The sequence below is a fragment of the Engystomops pustulosus genome, chromosome 6 (assembly GCF_040894005.1).
Source record: "Engystomops pustulosus chromosome 6, aEngPut4.maternal, whole genome shotgun sequence".
NCBI lineage: Eukaryota > Metazoa > Chordata > Amphibia > Anura > Leptodactylidae > Engystomops > Engystomops pustulosus.
In genome coordinates, this window is record NC_092416.1 from 27,159,510 (window position 1) to 27,183,602 (window position 24,093).

The 24,093-nt window shown below is 42.0% G+C and overlaps 1 protein-coding gene and 1 long non-coding RNA gene across 11 annotated transcripts in view; one reads left to right on the forward strand and one right to left on the reverse strand.

Moving 5' to 3' along the window:
- Positions 1-24,093, forward strand: part of LOC140134722 (uncharacterized) — a 250,925-nt gene that overhangs the window by 20,048 nt on the left and 206,784 nt on the right. For all 7 annotated transcript variants that reach the window (XR_011856386.1, XR_011856390.1, XR_011856388.1 and 4 more), the window contains exons 2-4: positions 6,519-6,629; positions 12,891-13,076; positions 14,822-14,942. This is a non-coding gene — a long non-coding RNA (uncharacterized lncRNA). The remainder of the gene's footprint in view (positions 1-6,518; positions 6,630-12,890; positions 13,077-14,821; positions 14,943-24,093) is intronic.
- PAX7 (paired box 7) overlaps positions 1-24,093 on the reverse strand; it is a 75,365-nt gene that overhangs the window by 11,081 nt on the left and 40,191 nt on the right. For all 4 annotated transcript variants that reach the window (XM_072155251.1, XM_072155249.1, XM_072155250.1 and 1 more), the window contains exons 5-7: positions 19,116-19,315; positions 17,016-17,181; positions 16,705-16,901 (exon numbers count right to left, since the gene is read on the reverse strand). In XM_072155251.1, coding sequence (XP_072011352.1) covers positions 16,705-16,901; positions 17,016-17,181; positions 19,116-19,315 — 563 coding nt within the window. The remainder of the gene's footprint in view (positions 1-16,704; positions 16,902-17,015; positions 17,182-19,115; positions 19,316-24,093) is intronic.

A 24,093-nucleotide genomic window follows, 5' to 3' on the forward strand; every position in this document is an offset into this window, starting at 1 on the left:
CAGAGTCTTATGGGCTAATTGAGGCAGATTAGGACACAGATTGGCAGTGACAGAAACTGGGCAGTGACAAGGAGGGGACAGTGAGGGCCGATTAACACCCGCGAAAACAAGCTGTCACATCTCACAAGACGTTAAATCTGCACAGCACTGAAACGCGTCAGCTCCATTAACCTTCTTCTCCCCCTGCTCTGTCTGTCCATCTATCTCTATTTACCCTAATTTAATTTGGAAGAACTGTTACTTCATCTCTCACTTCCAAGCCCTTGTTTTGCCCTATTTTGTTGCTAATATCGAGTTAATGTATAGAAACTTGATATTGATTATAGACAAATAAAGAAGTAAAGTCAGTGTAGACAATTTAAATTAACTTCTTATACAAAGATCTGAACAATAGTAATAGTTTTCTTATAGTATTAAATAAGTGACATGAAAAAGCCTTACAAAAATTTACCTGTTCATGGGATGTTCACATGAACAGACAGCACAAGGAAACCCTGGCAGATCACAACATGGTCAGTCGGGTATATAGATGTTTTGTTATATGACATTCATGTCAGTCTTGCTTTCCATTTTTCCTGTGTGACTTCAGTAGATTTAAAGTCTGGTCCCTTTTACATTTTTAATACTTTGAAGTTCTGGTTTACAAAATAAAATGAATGATCTAATGAAATATTATGTTCCTGGGGCTAATCTTAGTTTCCCTTAAGTTTTTTTTTCTCAAAAAGCCACTAACTTCTCAGAGATGATCAATGCTATATGGTTTCCCTATGACATCCCAATGGCACCTGCCACACCGCACTGTGGTTTGTTTGGGTTCGATGATGGTTTCTGAAGTTTGGACAACAAGAACAACAGCAACACTGTATACATTTGTCACCAGTAATGGTACAAAATCTACATAAGATAAAAATAAGATACTTTGTAGATATATGAAAGATCTTCCTTTCAAGGTTAAAGCTGCATGTGTTATTCCTAAAGTTCATAAATAGGTTTTAACTTGTAGACAGACTTCTGTTTAGGGTTATGGTAGAATTGTGGCAGAAATCTTTGTTTCTTTCATGCAAGTAAATGAACATGTGAAAATGCTCAAAATCTGTGCAGAGGTGGACACAAACTTTTAGCAAGAAAGACATGAAATAGTTGATGTTTCCAAACTGAGAGAATCAAAGTCCTGACTGTTGTATGTAGTATGTGAGAATATATTTAGGGATCTGGATAAAATTGCTACTACTTTACCCTTCGTGTCAACAGTGTTAGAAATGAGGTCAAGTCCTTCCAGCAGGATAATGGGTGGTCTTCAGGACTGCTACATAGCCTAACCTACTTGATATTATAGTCAGAAGCTTTTTTTCATAGTCATGGTACATGATACCTTGTAGCTGTATTATTATATTCATTAGATCATAGCAAAACATATTATTATAGGACAGAATGGTAAAAATAAACTCTGTATGCATATACATATATACCTGTATTATGTTATGAGGCCGGAGACTGGCAGACATTGTGAAGCCTGTTTAGCGCCAATTATAAGGTGCAAAGACTATGGCCCCGGCCGCTTATTAAATGAATGGTGAATTCAATGATTGGCTGCTAGCTCACATACAAGTTATTTACAGGTCATTGTCTACACATCATACGTAAAGACTGTAAATTCATCATCTGTAGGCTGATGGTAAAGTATAGGGTTCCCCTAATATAATGTGGACCCTTCTGCACCATAATCTGTGGTCAGATTTAGCTGATTATCTGTGGTGCACCTGCGTGATGATGCTGATTCACTGTAGAGATAGACCAAGATTCGATTCGCTGAAGCTTTGCAGAATTTTTCATAAGATTTGTTTCGGGTACAAATTGAATCAGTCCAAACTAATATTGCTCTAATCGTCATTTAAAGTTGTATACAACCCCCTCTAAGTCCTTATTTTTTTATCCAAATTTCATAGAATTTCTACAAATAATTTTTTAGGATTGGCATTAACTCTAACGCTAAATTCAGGTATGGTTGACAGAAGTTGTGCTAGTCACAGTTTTAAAAGATTCATCCACAGTGAGTAAAAGATGCGTCCAAAGTGTTCAAAACATAAAAATACAGAATTGATCTAGTGCAAGAATCGTACCGAATCTACACATTAACGAATTGATTTGCTCATCTCTAATTCAAAGTGATTTGTTTCAGATTTTTCTCTTCTTTACTTATGAATTTAGCAGAGGATTTTTCTTTATCTCTCATTGATCTACTGCAGAAACTAAAGTTTACACCATCCATTAAGTCATAATGTGTGGATGAAAAACTTACAGTGTAAGGTTCACACTAATGTTCAATCCTCCGTTCCTTACCTCTGTTAAAAGAAACCAAAAAGTGAAGAACGGAGGTCTAACGTAACGGTTAAAAATCCCATTGACATCAATATATGTCAAATATTAGGTCATCCATTATGATCCGTTAGGCAGGCATCCGATATACATGTTTTTTGGGATGGAAACATTATGATGGCTGCATGGATAATTGCATGGATAGTTGCCTAACTGACCATAATCGATGACATAAAACTGACAATGGTGTCAATGGAATTTTTAACCGATAGGTAACACCTCCATTCTTTACGGAGTTAAATAACGGAGGTTTGAAGGGTAGTGTGAACTTAACCTTATAAGGTAAGCTTTTCATGCACAAATCGTGACTCAACGGATGGCATGAAGTTTAGTTTCTGCTGCAGATCAATGAGAGATAAATTCATTAGAGAAGAGTAACCTCTATTCTTTACTATTCTTTGGAAGGGAGGTTTGAACAGTAGTGTGAACATAGCCTTATGCTGCGGATTTTCATCATGCACATAGGAAATGTGTTGTAACCCCCAAACATTGTTGGAAATGTCATATACTATTAATAATAATACAATAAGATTTGGGCAGAATCTTAGATCCATCTGTGCTCTTAGTATCAGAAGGCTTTTACATTTATCCTGACTTTATAACTATGTATAGAAAATGTTACTCTTTTGCCAAGCAAATCTTCCTTGGAAAGATGTTGCTTATAAATAGTCTGCGGCCACTTTCTCTCGTCAGGCGGACAGCAGAGGAGGGAGGGAGCTGCTGCTGCGCTGGAAATGTCAGTGCAAATTACTCTTGACAGTGTTAATATCTGCACCTCCTCGCAGTAATTACATGTAAATAAATAGTGAAGTGCCTCTCAGCTGGAGCCGGCTCCCCTAACCAGATGGGGCTGCCCTGTGTACAGAGCACCTCCAGAGATATCCCACTCCTCCTTAGTGGGGTGCACAGGAGACATGCACCCTTTCACTGCCGCGCAGGTGCCGCTGCAGACATAAACCCGCTTTTCTGACTAGTTTGCATTTTCGAAAGGAATTTGCAAATGTCAGCAAAAACAGACAAGTTTTTTTTTTACACTGCAAAATGCAAAGCATTACTGAAAATGTGTTTTATAACACCAAACAGCGCTTATCTGATGCAGAATGAACAGAAATAGATACTTTGTGCTTTTATTTCTTTCTTTCCTATAAATCTGTATTCTCTGTTACAAAAGATAAGCCTAAAGTAAGTGCGTTTAAGACCTGATCAGCTCGCATGTATTTTCCTCCTATACAAAGAAGAGATAGCGAACGCTTTTCATCCTGCTATTTAGTAAGCTGCCCCTAGTTCTGGAGGATAAATCTATGATAATTTATTGTACGCAATTGTGGGATATCTCCAGAGCAGCAGCGATCTGTGTACTTCACTGAGAGGACAATGATAAAGTGGTTGAGCAAGAATAAAAGAAGTAGATGTTGTTTTATAGAATTACTACAGAATACAAGGTTCAATGTAATTGGTTACAAGAACCCCTCCAACTTTGTGGAGTTGAGAGTTTAAAGGAGTCGTTTGGCCACTTCCGCCCCTTTCTTTCTGGTGACCCAGTCTCTGCATTGGGTCAGTGGAGTCTGAAACCCAAGTGACACATTGGGGGGGCATTTATTATTGACTTTGTGCCAGAAAACTGCAAATAGCTTTTTGCTCCTGGTTCTGTCCAGTGTAACGGTTCAGGCAACAGAAAACCCTATTTGGATGACGTATGCAGAGGCGTAAGATAAACCTTTCCACTGCATGTCTATTGTGACCACATCTAAATCTGTAGTATTTTTCCTGCCAATCAGAAGGAAATTCCCCACATTGTGCATTTTTGTGCATTCAAATCCCTTCTTTATATTGTAATGGATAAAATATGCAATGGAAATTCACAACATAAATAATAGAAATTTAGAACCAGCACCATGGGTCAGTTTCTGCACCTGTAAATATATAATGAAAATCTGTCCTTCTGCATAAGGGTGACCTGTGGATTTCTACCCTCCTACAGTAAAAGCAACAGTGACACCTGCAGGAATCTCTATTTCTACTGCGTCACTGAGAGGTTTTACCAGTACATTGTGCTTTTCTTAAATTTTTTACGTTTTGCCTAAATGAAAAGCCTTTAAGTTTGGATACAAGTGATGTTTATGGTTTACTGTTTAGTCACAACACAATCCAAACACATTGTGTGAACGCGGCCAAAGGCTCTATCCATGCCACAGATGTGTGGTATAACTATCCCCTGATTTCTAACTCTCACAGATAGCCCCATGTTTTCTCCAATTATATGACTCCACATAGGGAGTAGGGTAGCTTGCCATAGGAGTAGATCATATAGCTGTCATGGGACCTTTGGAGAAAGGGAATATTGGTCCCACCTTTCTTTTTCTGGGATGGTGAGAATTTATGCCGGACTTTACTCATTGGATGAACTGCATTTATAGCAAATAATGGGAGAGGGGACTACCCCATTTTATCATCTTCCTGAAGGTGCTCAGCATCTGTCCCCATATTTTAATAGATTGTAAAATCTTGTGAGCAGGGCCCTCATTCTCATGTCTTATTTTGTCTGTTTGTGTCCCTCATGAACTGTTCAGCACTGCAGAATGTGATGGCTTTACATAAATAAAAATGCATTATTATATTGTACAGTATATTGTATATTGCATAGTTACATAGTTTACATAGTAACATAGTTTATACGGTTGAAAAAAGACCCATGTCTATCAAATTCAACCAAGGAAAGAAAGTGATTGGATGAGGAAGAGATGTAAGGGAAACTATTCTATATTATAACAGAACCATCAATGTTATTTTGATGAAAAAAGGCATCTAGACCCATCTTGAAGCTCTCTGCTGTCCCTGCTGTTACCAGCGCCTGAGCTTGGCTATTGAACAGATTATGGTTCTCACAGTAAAAAAGCCCTGTCGCCTCTGGTGATTAAACCTTGTTTTCTCCAGACGGAGACAGTGCTCACTTATCTCTTGATTTCATTTAATCTGGAACAATTTTTCACCATATTTTTTGTATGGACCATTCATATATTTATATAAATTAATCATGTCCCCTCCTGGTCGCCGCTTTTCGAGGCTAAATAAATCCAATTGTTTTAATCTTTCCTCATAACTAAGACCCCCCTTACCCCTTATCTTTTTTGTTGTTCTTCATTGTCCCCTCTCCAGCTCCAGTGCATCCTTTTTATGGACTAGAGTCCAGACCTCTTTATGACAAAAACTGAACCAGAACCTGGTACATGTAGCAAAAAGCTAAAAATGATATCTTCTTTATTTATTCTCAAGCTCCGATAACAATTTTGCACTACAATTTCATAAAATTTATGAAATTGTTATATGAAGTCTTTCACAGACACCAAGACCTTCCTGACATGCAGTGCAATAATTCACTACCTCCTCAATACTCTATATGCTATTGCTTTAATCCACTCACTATTGAGAAAATCAGGGCTATCAAAAACAACTTCTACCCTTAGGTCAGGATTACGAGCCACTGAGTATAATTGGATAGGCTTAAACTGAAGTTTCTATATAGAGTAGTCATTTACAGCGCTCAAACAAACCCTAGGTCACTCTTGCTGCTATGAAACATAATGTCCTTCTGTGCCCTGCATGACACCATCGGCACTTGTAAACCCAAAGAAACTGACAATCCACAGGTTGCCCTGAGCCGTCATCAACATCACTTTACTGTACACCATAGACTGTGGCCCCTGGAGTAGAGCCCTTGTTCCTATAAGTGTTGTGGCTTGGCATTGACCTAGTGGCTTCCTAGAAGGGATGGGACCTGCAGGCACCCTCAGCTTCTGAACAAGAGGATCCTGGGTGTACATTGACATACAAACATGGCTCCATTATTTGGGAAACAAATATCTTCCTTCCAGCTCCTTCCTTGTCAAACACCTTCTTGTTCAGCTTGCTAACTAATCCCCTTATCTGAGCAGAGAGCCGCCGGTGAGAAGGAGCCGGATAAAAGCAGATAGAAAATTAGCAGAATTCCGCCCCTGGCTCCTGCCACATAACAAACACACAAGGGTAAATACATCAGCTGCTGCACAGATGCGCTTTCCTCTGAGCCCGGTGCTGATCTCTCCTACCGATAACAACAAGAAACACTTTTATTTGGTTTTCTATTTTTTTTTTTTTACCCCCAGAACCAAAGATGAGAGATGCTCGCAGTTGATAAGGATCAGTTAATAAACCTAAGTAAGTGATGAGCTTGACTGAGACAAAAACCATTCACTGCCAAGAAGCAAAACAAAGAGGTAAGTACCCAGCATCATCTTATCAGTCTGCCCGTCAGTATTATTTTCACTCTAAACTTCATCCATATTAGAAAGTGATCATAAACTGACACTGCTGGTTAGAGGGGTTGTGCTGGATTAGAAGAACATCATAATACACAAGTATTCAAGTCCCTGCAATGCTGTAGTGGCTCCTGATGGTCTTTGTTTACTCTTCTACAGTGATGATATTCTTTACATGCATGTGACCACAGCAGCCAATCACTGGGCACATTGTGCCTGCTGCTCAGGATAGTGCACTGCTGGCCTTTACTATGTGCAACCCATGTGGGTCACACATGCATGTGACCACAGCAGCCAATCACTGGACACATTGGGACAGATTTACTTACCTGGCCCATTCGCGATCCAATGGTGCGTTCTCTGCAGGGGATTCGGGTCCGGCTGGGATTCATTAAGGTAGTTCCTCCGACGTCCACCAGGTGGCGCCGCTGCACTGAAGAGCATTGGAACGCACTGGAGTACACCGAGCCGGGCTGAGTAAAGGTAAGCGCGTGCCGAGCGACAATTTTTTTTTTAAAATGCGGCGGTTTTTCCGAATCCGTCGGGTTTCCGTTCGGCCACGCCCCCAATTTCCGTTGCGTGCATGCCAGCGCCGATGTGCCAAAATCCGATCGCGTGCACCAATTCAGGGGAAATCGGCGCAAATTGGAAATATTCGGGTAACACGTCGGGAAACTGCGAATCGGGCCCATAGTAAATGACCCCCATTGTGTCTGTTGCTCAGGACAGTGCACGGCTGGCCTTTACTATGTGCAACCCATGTGCGCCATACATGCATGTGACCACAGCAGCCAATCACTGGGCACATTGTGCCTGCTGCTCAGGACAGTGCATGGCTGGCCTTTACTATGTGCAACCCACTATGATTATGGATGGTAGCCATAACCCCAACGTTGTAAAAAGTGTAATTATATCATGTTATATGACTGACACTGCGACACTGGAGATGAGTTTTTCATTACTTCGATACAATCGGGTAGAACAGTCATTCCCAGACTGTGATATGCATCGCAGCCTTTATGTATGATCCATTGGCTCTCCAACAATTCATTAGACATCTCCAGGTTTGTTTGAGAACCCAACTCTTGTTTAATTGATCATTAGGGTGTATTTTGTTCCTGGGAATTGGAGGGAATCTCTGATGACTTGGTCCCTCTCTGACGCCTATGGCACGCGCAGGGCTAGGATGACTGGCAGCGTGTAGGGAATTTATCACTAGCTCACACCTGTCACATCGGCATCTGGAACTAAGTGAAAACACTTGCTCTCCAACGACCCTTCACCTCTAGGAGGTTGGGAGACCCATCATTGCAGTTTGTAAGAAGAGAGATATGACTTGGGGATGTTTTTCACATCAGCTGAGTAGTAGGTAATAGGGGTCTACATAAGGTAGATGGATAAATCAAAAGTTGCTGATTATCTTTACTTAATGTAATCATCTAGAGGTGGCGTACACTATCGGAATGAGTAAGAGAACACTTTCCATAATTTAGTGTCACATTCTCTTACATAAAGGTAAGATATAACATGGCAACAGCTTAATTTGATGCCACAATACACATCAGAAAAAATCACACAGATAAGAGGTAAGAGCACATTTGAAACTTTGAGGTTGGGTATTAGTCCGATAGTCCAGGGAAGGTCATTCCAAAGAATTGGTGCCGCTCAGGAGAAGTCCTGGAGAAGCGAGTGAGAGGTTTGAATTAAGGTAGAGATTAATCTAATATCACCGGCATATCGAAGAGCATGGATTGGGCGATAGACTGAGATGAGACATAGGGAGGTGCAGCATTATGCAGAGCTTTGTGGATGAGCTCTTGTGTCACTCCCTCATCCTCATAGACTGTAAGCTCTTGTGTCACCCCCTCATCCTCATGGACTGTAATCTCTTGTGTCACCCCTCATCCTCATTGACTGTAAGCTCTTGTGATCAGGGCCTTCCTAATGTTTCATATGACTGTTTGTACTCTGTAATGCAGTATTTTATTTGTATATGTCCCCTTTGATTTGTAAAGCAATGCAGAATTTGATGGTGCTTTATAAATATTATTATTTTATTATACTGTATTTATAAACCTAAAACATTAGTTATGTGTGTCACACTTGCTATATTGGCTTGTATTTTTAGGCTAATATTCCTGTCGAAGGGGAAAAAGGTTGTATCATCTTGTGACACCGTAAGTCATGTTAGGAAATGGGGTCCCAATGAACTAACTAACAAAAAAGTTGCTCCCAATGCAGCTCCACTGACTCGTATTCCCTTGGAAGTCACATAGAGGGCAGCTTTGTTGTCTAGTAAATCGGGTGACATGTCTTGCTAGTACACATCTACCCCAATGTATGTTGCAGTGCTCCTATAGGTACCATAATTATATTGACTTTTATGCAAGCATTTATGTATAATACACATGAAGCTGGAATGACACATTTAGTCCCCTCCGTTACGTAATTCTGTATTTATTCATAGTCTTATGTGTGTACCAGGACCCTTTGGGAACTAGTTGCATACGTTGTACTCAGCCAGCAGTCGGCCATGTTGGACCGCAGGTCCTTACATGTTTATATTCCTGCTACTTCTGAGCCATGAGGCAAGTGAAAAAGGCGGCCACAGGGAGCTTAGAGATACAGCTTCCGTGTATCATTCCCATACAACATGTCTTGGCTGCTGCCTCTCGTTTAAAGAGACTCTCCTTCATATAGAAACGGAGAGGAGGTATTAAATAAGAAAAAAAATCCCAGGAAGAAAGAGGCTCCCTTATCTCTGGGAGACAGTTGTCAGGAATCACTTTGGCTGAATCGTTTTGTCTCCATGCTGCTTTGCTGTCAAGCCGGCCTCAGGACATGGATCAAAGGAGAGAGACGAGCTCTGCTGACGCTACTGATCCCCTCAGTTCAGAAGAAGCAAGCGACAGAGAGGCTGTGCTCCACATCAAATGCTGGAGAGAGAAAGTGATAGGGATGGGGAGGGAGGGAACAGGGGGATGCGCAGGGGAGCAGATAACATGAACACCGACTATGGATGAGTATGCCCAGCGCTCCAATGGCTCAGGCTCACAAAGTTTTTTTTTTTATTGGACCCATTAACCCATTTCTTATTTTATTGCTACTTTTCTCGCTACTTTTTTTTGTGATGGTGAAAAATTTGAATTTGTATTTTCTGGTGAAGACGTCATCCTATTTTAAAGTAGAGGCTTTTTTAGAAATGGGGTAACATGATGAAAAAAAAAATTCCCATAAATGTACAAAATCTATCGTTTAGCTCTCGTCAAACAAAGCCGTAGGAGTCTAGAAAGCTGAGATCACCGATTCCTCTTGACACTTCAGTTCTGATCCACTTGTTTTTTGTAAAGGACTAGAAGCAAATGTTGCAAAGTTCAATTAAAATGTTGCAGACGGCTTCTTGGGAGCCATAGCAGATTCCTGCAGGATGCTTTGTTGTTGGACATCACGGATCACACGGATCCATCATTCTCACTCATATTCTAATTCTATGATGAAATGAATGGGTTTTATAACAAAGATGTGAACTTTTTTGTGACTGGGTCCATAATTTTCATAATTACTCACAAGAACAGTCCTTTAAGGACCTTACTGAGACCCATTGACAAATGACTAATGGGTTTCAATGAGGTCCTTTAAGGACCTTTGCTGTATCGGTTTTATTTCACTCCTGTATGACACTTGATATTTTTTATGACCACAAGGGAATTTTCTGCTACATCATTGTAGTAAATAATGTTCACAAACTGACACAAACTGGCATGATAAGGTGTAGTGCAAAATTGTACATCAGCGAATTTAAAGGAATTTTTCACTCATAACCTTAAAATTATAAATAATTCAGTACCAACAGAGGATGATTACCTGCAATTTGTTTTTCCAGGATCTTGGTACTTGGCTACTTTTTAGTTCTTTAGTACAGAGCTATATAACTACAATGACTAAAGGAAGTCTACTGTAGTCTCAGACACACCCCCTGTCTTCTCATTGGTCAGACTGCTGCTCTGCCCACCCCTCTACAGCTCCACCTCCTCATATTGCCTAATAAGTCTAAGTTTATTACAGAAATAGGGTGTAGGATGCAGATTTCTATTATTACAGGGGTCAAATATAAGATGCTACAAGAAGAAGATGAAGGTCATCAGATAATTTTTACACAGATTTCAAGTGGTATCTGTCTTAATATTGGGGGTTCTATGAAGTTAACATGTATGATTATTATGGCATGTTATTTATAAAGGGATTCATGTAAATTTGGACTCATATTTCTTGTTACCATATATACTCGAGTATAAGCCTAGTTTTTCAGCACAAAAAAATTGTGCTGAAACCCCAAACTCGGCTTATACTCGAGTAAAAAAAAAATATAAGTTTTACCAGGTTTTTGTGGTAAAATTAGGGGCCTCGGCTTATACTTGGGTCGGCTTATACTCGTAATTTACAGGTCTGATTTAAAGTAATTCTTGGGTTTTCTATTAAATTGCAGAAAGTTTTTTAGTATTGGTTGAGTAGCTTAATGTCTGTAATGGCGTGAGCTGAAAACATGGCAGACTGTGAGATGTGGCAGACTGCACTTGTCTGGATACGGGGTATGGACCTCCGCCAGCTTAATGCAAGGAAGCCAAGGCGAATTTCTTCTTCTGGAAGTCATACAATTTATTTCAGCATCTAAAGGGGGTAATTGTAATTCTATTAAACCAGACAATTGCTGGTCGGGCAACTCCCTTAATGCTTCTCTACAATCTGGCTTGTCTACAATCTGTAATTTTTTATATTTCTCTGTACTTGTTTTCTTTATAATAAATTGTACTTCCTAGTGCACTATTTTATATACCACACTGTCTACTGTGAAGCTGGTAAAAAAAAATTAAAAAATGCTTAAATTGATTTTAAAAAAAAATACATTTGCGTCATATTTTTGGCTCTGTTGTTACGTCTTTTACCGTGTGCTTACTGTGCTCCAAATGACGCATGCCATTTATTCATGGGGTTGGTAGGATCACAGAGATACCAAATATATATTGATTTTATTGTGTTTTAATAGATCACCTGTTTATATTTGTTTATTTCAGTTCTAGGGAAAGGTGGGTCCTTTCAGGATTTTTTTAATTTATTTTTTACAGTTTTTATTTATTTTTATTTTTTTTACAGTTTTACAGCTCCCTAGGGTACTTGAACTCTAGAGACTTGTTACTTGTTGATACCATATACCAGTGATGATGAACCTTTTAGAGACCGAGTGCCCAGACTACAACCAAAATCCACTAATTTATCACAAAGTGCCAATATAATCTGCAAAATGGGACTATCACTGTAGCTTCTCTCCAAGGTCTCGCTGTACAGGCATCGTCATAGGTCCAACAGGAGGACTTTCAAAGATTATCCTCTCCTCTCCACACCTTCTCACTTTTCCTTCAATCCCAAGCAGCCAAGAGATTTTAGGTGCCAGGGATCCAAAGTTATGACTCATATGATCCAGGACGTATCGCATACAGGCTTTGCCACTGAGGTGCCACCCTGTGGGGACATATGAGATATGGCCTTGGCAATTAAAGGGTTAAAATAGCACTGAGCTTAGTAAATCTTGACTTGCCTGTGACTGCAATTAGATTATTTGAGTCCTGTCTGGTAAACTCTGTCCTAGGATGGTAGCTTGAGTGCCCACAGAGAGCACTCTGTGTGCCACCCCTGGCACCCGTGCCATACGTTTGCCACCACTGGCATATCCTGCTGTACTACTGTATTGCAATATATGATGAATATACTGCTCGTTATCTATGATCTGGACGCCATGGGGAGGGGGTGATGAGCCAATATGGCAGCGCGGAGATGAGCCAAGGGTGGGCCTGGGAAACATAAATAATACTCTATAGGACTCCTCAAAAGTAGCATCAGAAATAGCCCCAGCACCAGGGTTCAAGGTAAGTTCACTAAACTTATGGCACCATATAAAGAATTATATTTACATGTTTAATATAAGCTCAAGTTTTAAGCAGAATGAACGATCCCTTTAGCCTTCTCTCAATCAGTGTAAGTTGATGTTTTTTTTATCTTTTCTTAAACTTTTTGTAACTTTAACAACTAATTCTTGTAACCAAGAGGCATGTGATACAGAAGAACATCTGCATGTAATGACCATTAGCAGTTAAATAAAACTTTTTTTTTTTGTTGAGACAAACTCTGAGCTCAATAACTGATATATTTTCCATCCCTTTGCAGTGTTTCTAAGTGCCGGCTAGAAATCTTCCCTCTCTGGAGACACTAGGAAATCCTAGCTCCGTCCTTGGAAAATAGAGAGGTTTTTCTGTTTTTCTCACGTGTAAAGGAATGCACAGCTCTTAATACCCTGACTGACGGCAGCAGGTGGCTTCCCATTGCCCGGCATCCCGGATTCCTCATTGTGATGTAAGTGTGGAGTTTAGAGCCGACCAGTAAAATTTTTGGATAGATGCCCACATCCTGATGCCACCATCCATATGCATTACCAGGTCTTTTTAGTATAATATCCTAAAATGTAGCTGGACAATAGCTGTACAGGAATAGAGACTGTGAGAAGAGAGTGGATTCAGTTGTAGTTTCCAGAACCTATTCTTAAGCCTCATTCGCACAAATCTTTTATTTGTATAAAGTTTTCCTTCCTATTAAGTGTATATAGTGGTGCTTTTATTATATACATGATGTGTCTCCACAACAATCCCATCAAGCCAGGGCCAGAGAGGTTTACGCACTGATTCACACACTGCAAAAAAAGCCTGCAGTGCAAGATGACTTGTATTTATCTAATTTACTGATGTGGATTGTGGTTCAGCTTCAGATCTCTGCACTACAAAGGTTAAAAGCCAGCAGAGGTGTAACTAGGAGAGGATGGGCCCCATAGCAAGCTTCTGAATGGGGCCCCCCTTCTCACTTAAAAAAAAAAATACATATTTGTATACTCACTTATATATACACACACATATAGAGCATATAAACACACATACAATACCATATAAACATACAGAATATACACATCAGATACAGCATATATCCATCACATATATGTTATATTTATATATGCTGTACAATGTGTAGTATAATATGTATATAATGGCGCACATCCTTCACTCTTTAGTTTGTCAGGTCAGATGAAGGGCCCCCTGACACTGTGGGCCCCATAGCAGCTGCTATGGCTGCTACCGCTGTAGCTACGCCCTTGAAAGCCAGGTACAGAAATTGTGGATGTGCAAACTAGTCACTTTCTCCTGGTGCTTTGTGAAATATCCACCATTGAAATTCTCCATCCATATCTGACGCATCTCTCCCTGGTCTTAAAGGGGTTGTCCAGGGTTTATTATATAAATAGCTTTGAAGCAAATATGTGCTAAAATACAGGTCCTCTACCAGTGCACGACTCAAAATCAGACCTTTCCTGCAGAAGTAACTTGACATACATGAATCTAACCTCTGCCACCAGTTACTAACCCCAACCAAAACTGGTGGGAAAGATGCAATTTAGAGCATCCAACTTAACCCTTTCAGAACTAAGGGCTTGCTGATGCGGATTGTGGTTCAGCTTTAGATCTCTGCAATGCAAAGGTTAAAAGCCAGAAATTGTACAGAAAAACACCCTATATTAGTTGTGGACAAGATCGAGCATCTTTGTTTGCATATAAGTAATAGCCTGTGCTCCATCTTATCACTCTCTGGCCAATCCGAGGCGCTGACAGCGGCTCATAGCATTCCCCTGCCCTGTCGTCTCTGTCTGAGCACCACCGTGTTATCCACACAGAGCAGCCGGCAAGAAGCAGGGAGCAAGGGCTCTCTTTCAGAGAGGGAAAATCCTTAATGCTCGCTCCCTCAGCCTCTGTAATGCTAGGATGTCGCCAATCTGCTTTGAGGGATGGAAAGATTAAGAAGAATAAAAAAATTGCAATAAAATATGTGTGAACGAGGGGGTAATTGTGGACAAATGCAGCATTGAAATTCATTTTTCAGCTCTTTTACACACCATTTCAATCTTATTTTCTGCTTGTTAATGAGATCTTGTTGGTCGAGGGTGGGCCGAGCTGCCCAATATCGCTGGGTAATTGCACATAATTTTCTCTTTACCAATGATTTGCATCAGTTTTTTTTTTTTTTTCTAATTTTGTAGTATTTAACATCCCTTGCAGTTCCCCTCCCGCGCCCAGCAAGTCTCATTTTAAATGCCTATTATAAGCACAGCGCCTTGGAAAAGAATAGAAGCAGATAGGAGCACATAGAAGAGGAGCACGTGATCGCCCGCCGATCCAGGTTAGAACGCCAGTACGATATAGAAACACCGTGTGTGAAATTTGCCAGTTAAAGAATTGGAGAATTGTTATGCTAATGTTCCAGAATTTGTGGACTACACCCTTCCCCTACATAAAGACAATTACATTCGTGTTTAACACACACAGGACAAACATAAAATCTAGTAATGGGTGTTACATACGCTGTCAACTACTGGAAATCACGCTCAGTATATTAATGGATTAAGCTCTTTATGTCATACTCCAGCTCTATTCCATGACTAAGTGTGAGCGCAGTGGGCTGGGATACTGTCCATCACAAGAGTACGGAGATTAGGACAAAACCCATGTTTCCGTAAATCTGAAACACGACTACAGATCTGTGGGTTTGTCATAAATTTATCAAATTTATATTAGCAAAGGAATTTATTGATGGACCGCGCGACAAAAACGGATAGCGTAATATGTATAAGATCCTATATGATGGATTTTTTTTAATCATGGAGAATTTGCTATTACAATCCCAGTTTTAACCCCGCTTTACTCTTGTGTGGCCGTTATGCCACACAGTTCTGGTAATTAACTACACTAGATTAAATGCATGTCATTCTAGATCAAGATAACGAGATATTGGATATCTACAATATTTTCCAAGAAAAAAAAAAGGGGGGAAAAAAGTAATTTTCTGTTCTTTAATGAGTGTGGAAAGCCTGGCCTTAACTCCTGTAGTCCCTGGCATTGCCTGAGAGCTCAGTATCTCCTACTAGCAATAGTCGCCAACGTCTTCATCACTCCCCACTGTGCTCCTAGAGCGGTCAATATATCCCAGTCCTCAAAATATAATGTACAGCTCTCCTTATAATTATTTTCTTATCCCTTGCCACTTCCAACACACTGCAGACACCCCGTAGAGCCCAATATTTTGCACTCTCTGCAGTCCCCGGCATATCCAGGTACGAAGGATTACATTGTACAACATCTCTCTCTCTCTACCTGCTCTCTCAAAAATATCCCGGGCTCCCCACCGAGCGCAATCTCTCATTCGAGCCCCAAACTTTCACATCATTTAATATCACACACATGATATTGCAAACCTAGAACTTCATCACACCGCAGATTTCATTTACAATTGACGATACACAAGGACATGAACATAGCAGAGTTGTTCAGTACGAAAAGGGCTCATAGTTGGTTAAGACAAAATAAAGGAAACAGTAATATTTTTGGCTGCATTCTAATTCCAAAACTTTCACTCTGATCACAACATTAGGGTTCCATGTGGAACTCCAGGAAATGCCCTCCCGTCCAATCACTGGATGATTCAAATTCCCTCATCATCCAGTATCCTGTATGTTGTGACCAGAAGGAATCTGTTAGAATCGCAATGGGGGCCTTGATGGAGGTTTTGCTAATTCTTAACCCACTCCAAAAAAAAACATTTTCTTCTACAATTTTATAAGTAATTATTGTTCAGTATACAGAGCACCCTGACACTTTAGAGTGACCGATATTCTCTCCCTACATGAGTAAAGGTATGGCCCCCCCATTGTCCAAAGTAATAGCCCCCTTGAAGGTTCTATGATAGAGGTTATATATTGTTGGACTACAGAGAAAAAGCAGGAGCCCCGGTATATATGTATGTCCCATGCCCCATGTATATTCATGTCAATAATTCCACCTCATACGCAACATTGTCTGCACATATAGAAATATATATGTTTGCCACCTACGTATACAAAAACATGCAAAGAGAATATACATTATATGATCTTTTTGCTTCCTACCTGTGGGGAGAGGCCGTTGCCGACTGGGTTCATATGGTTTGATGGTCCCCCGGGGTTAATGAAGGTGTCGGAGTAGGTGGAGAAGCTATGCCGTGCCCCATATGCTGCTCCGGTGTCTGCCGTTGCAGCTGATAAACCTCCTTGATGCATTGATGAAGGGGGAAGAGGCTGAGGTCTGTGGACTGTGCTTCCTCCATCTATCAATATAGATACATGAATATGATGTTAAAATGTACTGACCGCAGGGACTATGCTGTCACTCTTAATGTGACAATTAGGGCAATACTTGACCAAATAAAAATGCTCCTGACCTTGAGAGAGGCTGGCCGTGGGGTACGATGTCTCAGAGAGCTGGTATGGAGGCAATGCTGGCATTCCTGTGGGAGGAAAACCTCCAGGCAATAAGTGGTTAAATGCCGCCAATTGGTTGGCTCCGGCCTGTTTGCGCCACCTGGCCCTTCGGTTACTGAACCAGACCTGTATAGGGCAAAGATAAAACTTACTCTAATCTGCTGCAGAACAGTTACTCTATAAGTGTGAACATTTTCTGACAAATTCAGGAATTATGTGTGCGGTGAGGTGCAATTTATTGCGCAGCTAGAAGAGATGAAGGCAGCCTATTTCAGATGTCATTGTGTGACTACCGGGCCAAGTTGTATCTTCTCTTCTTGTTGGAAACACCACAGTAGGGTGGTCGGACGAAACCTGATGGGAACGCTCTTCAGCTGCCAGGATGTTTAGGGTGAGGAATGGGCCAGGAATGTGCCAAACAGCTGCTGCAGGAACACTGGCAGGTTTACTGTACAAGCTGCCAGAGGCCGGGGGTAAGCTGCTCATGTGGAATAGAAATATCCAAGACAGTCTTCCCAGAATCCAAGCCGAGTGGGTGATTTCACTCCACAAACCCCTCCGTTTGACCCCTGCACTCTGGTGGTCTGTAGTATATCTGCCAAGTGCGTTGGTGAAAGCATAAAGTACTAAAACACCATTATAACACCAGAATATCCAAGTAGATAGTATATAAGATACGTATAAAGCGTCCTTTTACTCTACTCTAACATGTTCACTGTGGATACTTTACACACAACACACACATTATAAACTATGCAGGCAGCTCCTCTCCAAGCCTGTAACCTAATCCTTGCACGTTTGTCAGAAGGAGCACTTATAAGTACATTTCACTGTACCCTCTGCTCAATCTCTGCCCTCCCCATCCTCTAGAGACCCTATTATATGCACAAATCTGTTCTCACCCTTCATCCTTTGGATCTTTGTGTACATATGTGACCTGCAGTTTTGCTGTCAAATACAGTCCATGTCAGAGAGTTCCCACAAGTAATGTGAGCACCTGCTCTGTGCATATCCTTCTACTCATCCGTTTCACATAGTATCTAGAACACTTGTATGTTACATAGCCACTCCCTACGTGTCCAGTACCAGTCACATCCAATGGTGGATATTAAGCAAGGTCTTATAAGACGCTGTTACATTGGTTTTTCATCCTACCACTCTTCCTCGTCAGTACGTGTCAAACTCAAATGACCTTATCACTGATCTTACACTTGCAAAATGTAAAAGTAAAGTCGCACTGTTACCTCTGTGCTCCTTCAACAACCAACCTACTCTAAATCTGGTGGACTTGCAGTTGCACTTAGAAGAACGTACTGTCAAGATGGCGCCGCTGTAGGTGGCTACCATCGGCTCTGACTACCCCCGCCTCGCCCTGCAGCGCCAACCTGACATTCACTGTGTTAGCACCCACCCAATCAGCAGCAGTAGAGGCTCCATGTCACAGAAATTGGTGCAACAGAGTTCTGGAACTGGAACCCGGCAGCCAAGACCACTAGTTATGGCTTCATCAGAGGAGCACCTGAACAACCAGTGCCTTACTGCAAGTCAGGACTGCACCAAGGCTCCAATGGTAGCCACAACCAGGCAGCTTAAGCGCTGGTAAGCTAAACACCATTGTCCACTTTCAGCAAATAATTAATATTGTTTGTGTAATGAAATGTTACACAACTTTCCATATCAATTCCTCATTGTTTTCTATATCTCTGCTTGCTGTCAGTCTATGAGAAGCTTCTACTACCAGTGGATAGAAACCTGTCCATGGTCATGTGATGTCACACAGATGTACAAGTCGTTATAACACACAGCTCTGATCACACTATGTGATACTAACGAGACGTGCACCTGTGTGACATCACATGATCACAGACAAATTTATGTCCAATAGAAGAAAATTGTGAAGCTTGCCATACACTGACAACCAGCAGAGATCATTTCATTTCACAAACAATATCAATTATTTGCCCGATAAAGTATGGCTACAACATGGTGCAAAACATTTTTATGGGGAAAACTTAGCAAAAGTTTTTAACTTTCCCCCCTAATTTTGCTGACATGCATACCTGCACCCTGGCTTCGGTGAGCTTGGTCCTCTGTGCTAGCTCTTCCCTGGTGTAAATATCTGGATAATGTGTCCTCTCGAAGGCCTTCTCCAGCTCTTCTAGCTGCTCAGCAGTGAAGGTTGTTCGGCTACGACGCTGTTTCCGCTTCAAAGGGAGATCCGGTTCTGACTCCACATCTGACCCTTCATCCAGACGGTTCCCTGACAGAAGAAAAACAGGAGTTTAAGTTCCAGATCAATGAATATTTCTAATCCATGATGTCAGTTTGTTGCTATAGAACTAAGGTTTGGTATTTAAGGGGTCTTGCAACATTCTTAAAAGATGACTATACATCATGAGTGTTGGTAGGGGAGGATACTTCTAAAATGGAAATCTACCATCAAAATTCATCATGATAAACCAGGGACACTAACTCATCGGTCCAGGTGCAGTGACTGTGGCAATCTTCTTATATTTCTTATCCATGGCCTCCTTTCTTCTAAAATCAACTTTTAACATTATGCTAATGAGACAGAAGGGCTCTACCAGAGGCCCTCCATCATCTCTTTTCCCAGGCTGTTACACTGTCTCAGCCTCCCTCCTCCTGCTTACCTCAACATTTCCCCCTCCCACATGAGAATACAGCAGGATGAGGTAGGGGGAAATGCTGAGAGAGTAGGGGCAGGGTGAGACAGTGTAACAAGCTGTGAAGCTACAACACGGAGGGGCTTTGTTAGTATATTAGTATACAGTATATCATTAGTATAATTGTAAAAGTTGATTTTAGAAGGAAAGAGACCATCAATCACAAATATAAGAAGATTATGACAGTAACGGTGCCTGGATCTATGAGTAAGTTTATCATGTTTGATTTTGATGTCCTTTAATATGATGTGTAGATTAAACATTGCACTGGGATTTCCATTCATTTCTCAAAAAACAGGAGAGTGAGATCTTTCTATGAATCCTTGTAATTATAAGCCTCAAACTGAATTATATATTCCCTATAAAAAAGCAAAGTTTGGAGACACTGGGGTCTTATAGCAAACCAGACGGGGCACCTTCTGGTTGTGAGTTTGAGTCCATGTAAGTCAGCGAATATCTGAAGGTATAAATTTGTTTTGAACTAAAGATATTGGAGAACTCCCTTAAAGCCTTTCATCCTTATTACTCCATAATGATGCAATTAACAGCCCCCCCCCCCCCCAGCTCCGAACCCATTAACGTCCGCGGCTCTGAGCGGCGCATACACGTATCCGGATAATCTCTGGAAATGTGCCCACCTTGTCTATATATTTGCTGCTCAGTAATTTCACATAATCCTCTTAGCAGGGAAGGCAACAGAATGAGTGGGGATGTGACCTTATCGTGCTCAGGTTAGCCGACTTTTAATGAAAATGTATGAGTCCACTGGAATGTGATGGGCAAATCCTCTCGTCTACTAGGAGTCGGGATAATAGCCACAGACTTCAAATGTGCAGGAATCGCCAAAAACCTCATAAGTTTCTCTAACCGAGCTTTTAACGCTGCATTTGTTTTACATTTTTTTGTTGCAATTTTTTTCTGGAGACTATATTTTTCTATGGCGGACGACTTGCCAAGGGTATTTATCATGAATATGGAAGATAGAAGGGCTGCAATCCACACTAAATCTCTTGCTGACCTCTGCTTCACTTTGTAAGAGAAGAAACACAAATATCAGGATTCCCAGCTGTTCCTTTCTTTTGCAGTTATGACAGGTCCAATGGAGGGGGAAGGGGGTGAACGTCCAAAAAAATATCCAACTCCAGGGCACGAAGACACAAAACTTGCAAACAGCTGGCAACATATTGCATAAACTCCCATTAACTTTGTGGCTAATAAATAGACTGGGACCCCTTTTTAATAAACGAATGTGAGGTGCACCGTCCACAACAACTCTGCACCCTCCCTCCCCCCCCAGGAGGTTATTACAGTTTAATGTATCTTAGAATCCATAGCGTGCAGCAATAGAAGGAAAATGAAGCCAGTAATAGTTTATATGCGTTTTAATCAAGTAATTCGGCCAAAGCAGAATGACACTCCGGGTTGGTGTAGTGCCCTTGAATACCAAACAGACTGGGGAGCAGAGTTCGGAAAATGAAAAAGTGATTTACAGCTCAGCTGGAGTCCAAGAAGCTGCAGAGCTATATTGTGGTGGTGGGGGGGTAAGAAGGACAGCCGGGAGGGGGGGCTCTGGAGGCTTATTTCTTATTTTTAACCAAAGCTAAACCAGCCAAGTGTGACACAAGAAACATCTAAGTCGTAGATATCTGACCAAATGTCCTCTCTAGAATCTATTCCCCCACCACAATCATGGGAGCCCCCCGGTCAGGAGTGAAATCTGGTTTTATATCGATTTCAATGGGGATTTTCAGTTGATACCGCTGAATGTGACGATCAGAACAGAAAAGCTTGTTTGCGCTGCGATCGCATCAACTAATGAGAATTGTGAATATCACTAAAGATCCCTAATGGAGTTTGCAGCTTTACTCCGCGATGCCCAATTAGAGCCTCATCCCTCAGCTCTGGGCCTTCTTTAACTATTATACCCTAAAGCTTCGGGAATTACATTTAATTCAAGTACATATTTCCAGACTAAATACAGGCTGATCCAATATTGAGAAAATTTCAATAGAAAATGCGTTACACACTATACACAGGAGGTCACAGCGTTACACAGTATACACAGGGGGTCACAGCATTACACACTATACACAGGGGGGTCCGGGCGTTACATACTGTACACGGGGGTCAGAGCATTACACACTATACACAGGGGGGTCCGGGCTTTACACACTGTACACGGGGGTCAGAGCGTTACACACTATACACAGGAGGTCACAGCGTTACACACTATACACAGGAGGTCAGAGCATTACACAGTATACACAGGGGGTCACAGCATTACACAGTATACACAGGGGGTCACAGCATTACACACTATACACAGGAGGTCAGAGCGTTACACACTATACACAGGAGGTCAGAGCATTACACACTATACATGGGAGGTCACAGCGTTACACACTATACACAGGAGGTCACAGCGTTACACACTATACACAGGAGGTCAGAGCATTACACACTATACATGGGAGGTCACAGCGTTACACACTATACACAGGGGGTCACAGCGTTACACACTATACACAGGGGGTCACAGCGTTACACACTATACACAGGGGGTCACAGTATACACAGGGGGTCACAGCATTACACACGGGGTCACAGCATTACACACTATACACAGGAGGTCAGAGCGTTACACACTATACACAGAAGGTCAGAGCATTACACACTATACATGGGAGGTCACAGCGTTACACACTATACACAGGAGGTCACAGCGTTACACACTATACACAGGAGGTCAGAGCATTACACACTATACATGGGAGGTCACAGCATTACACACTATACACAGGAGGTCACAGCATTACACACTATACACAGGAAGTCACAGCGTTACACACTATACACAGGGGGTCCGAGCGTTACACACTATACACAGGAGGTCACAGCGTTACACACTATACACAGGGGGTCACAGCGTTACACACTATACACAGGAGGTCACAGCGTTACACACTATACACAGGGGGTCACAGCATTACACACCATACACAGGGGGTCAGAGCGTTACACACTATACACAGGGGGTCAGAGCGTTACACACTATACACAGGAGGTCAGAGCATTACACACTATACATGGGAGGTCACAGCATTACACACTATACACAGGAGGTCACAGCATTACACACTATACACAGGAGGTCACAGCGTTACACACTATACACAGGGGGTCCGAGCGTTACACACTATACACAGGGGGTCACAGCGTTACACACTATACACAGGGGGTCACAGTATACACAGGGGGTCACAGCATTACACACTATACACAGGAGGTCACAGCGTTACACACTATACACAGGGGGTCCGAGCGTTACACACTATACACAGGAGGTCACAGCGTTACACACTATACACAGGGGGTCACAGCGTTACACACTATACACAGGAGGTCACAGCGTTACACACTATACACAGGGGGTCACAGCATTACACACCATACACAGGGGGTCAGAGCGTTACACACTATACACAGGGGGCCAGAGCGTTACACACTATACACAGGAGGTCAGAGCATTACACACTATACATGGGAGGTCACAGCATTACACACTATACACAGGAGGTCACAGCATTACACACTATACACAGGAGGTCACAGCGTTACACACTATACACAGGGGGTCCGAGCGTTACACACTATACACAGGAGGTCACAGCGTTACACACTATACACAGGGGGTCACAGCGTTACACACTATACACAGGAGGTCACAGCGTTACACACTATACACAGGGGGTCAGAGCATTACACACCATACACAGGGGGTCAGAGCGTTACACACTATACACAAGAGGTCAGAGCGTTACACACTGTACGCAGGGGGTCAGAGTGGTACACACTATGCACAGGGGGGGTCAGCGTTACACACTGTACGCAGGGGGTCAGAGTGGTACACACTATGCACAGGGGGGGTCAGAGCGTTACACACTATACACAGGAGGTCACAGCGTTACACACTATACACAGGTGGTCAGAGCGTTACACACTATACACAGGGGGTCACAGCGTTACACACTATACACAGGAGGTCAGAGCGTTACACACTGTACACAAGAGGTCAGAGCGTTACACACTGTACACAGGGGGTCAGAGTGGTACACACTATGCACAGAGGGGGTCGGAGCATTACACACTGTACACAGGAGGTCAGAGCGTTACACACTGTACACGGGGGGCCAGAGCGTTACACACTGTACACGGGGGGCCAGAGCGTTACACACCATATATGGGGGGGATCAGAGCGTTACACACTGTACACGGGGGGCCAGCGCGTTACACACCATATATGGGGGGGTCAGAGCGTTACACACCATATACGGGGGGGATCAGAGCGTTACAC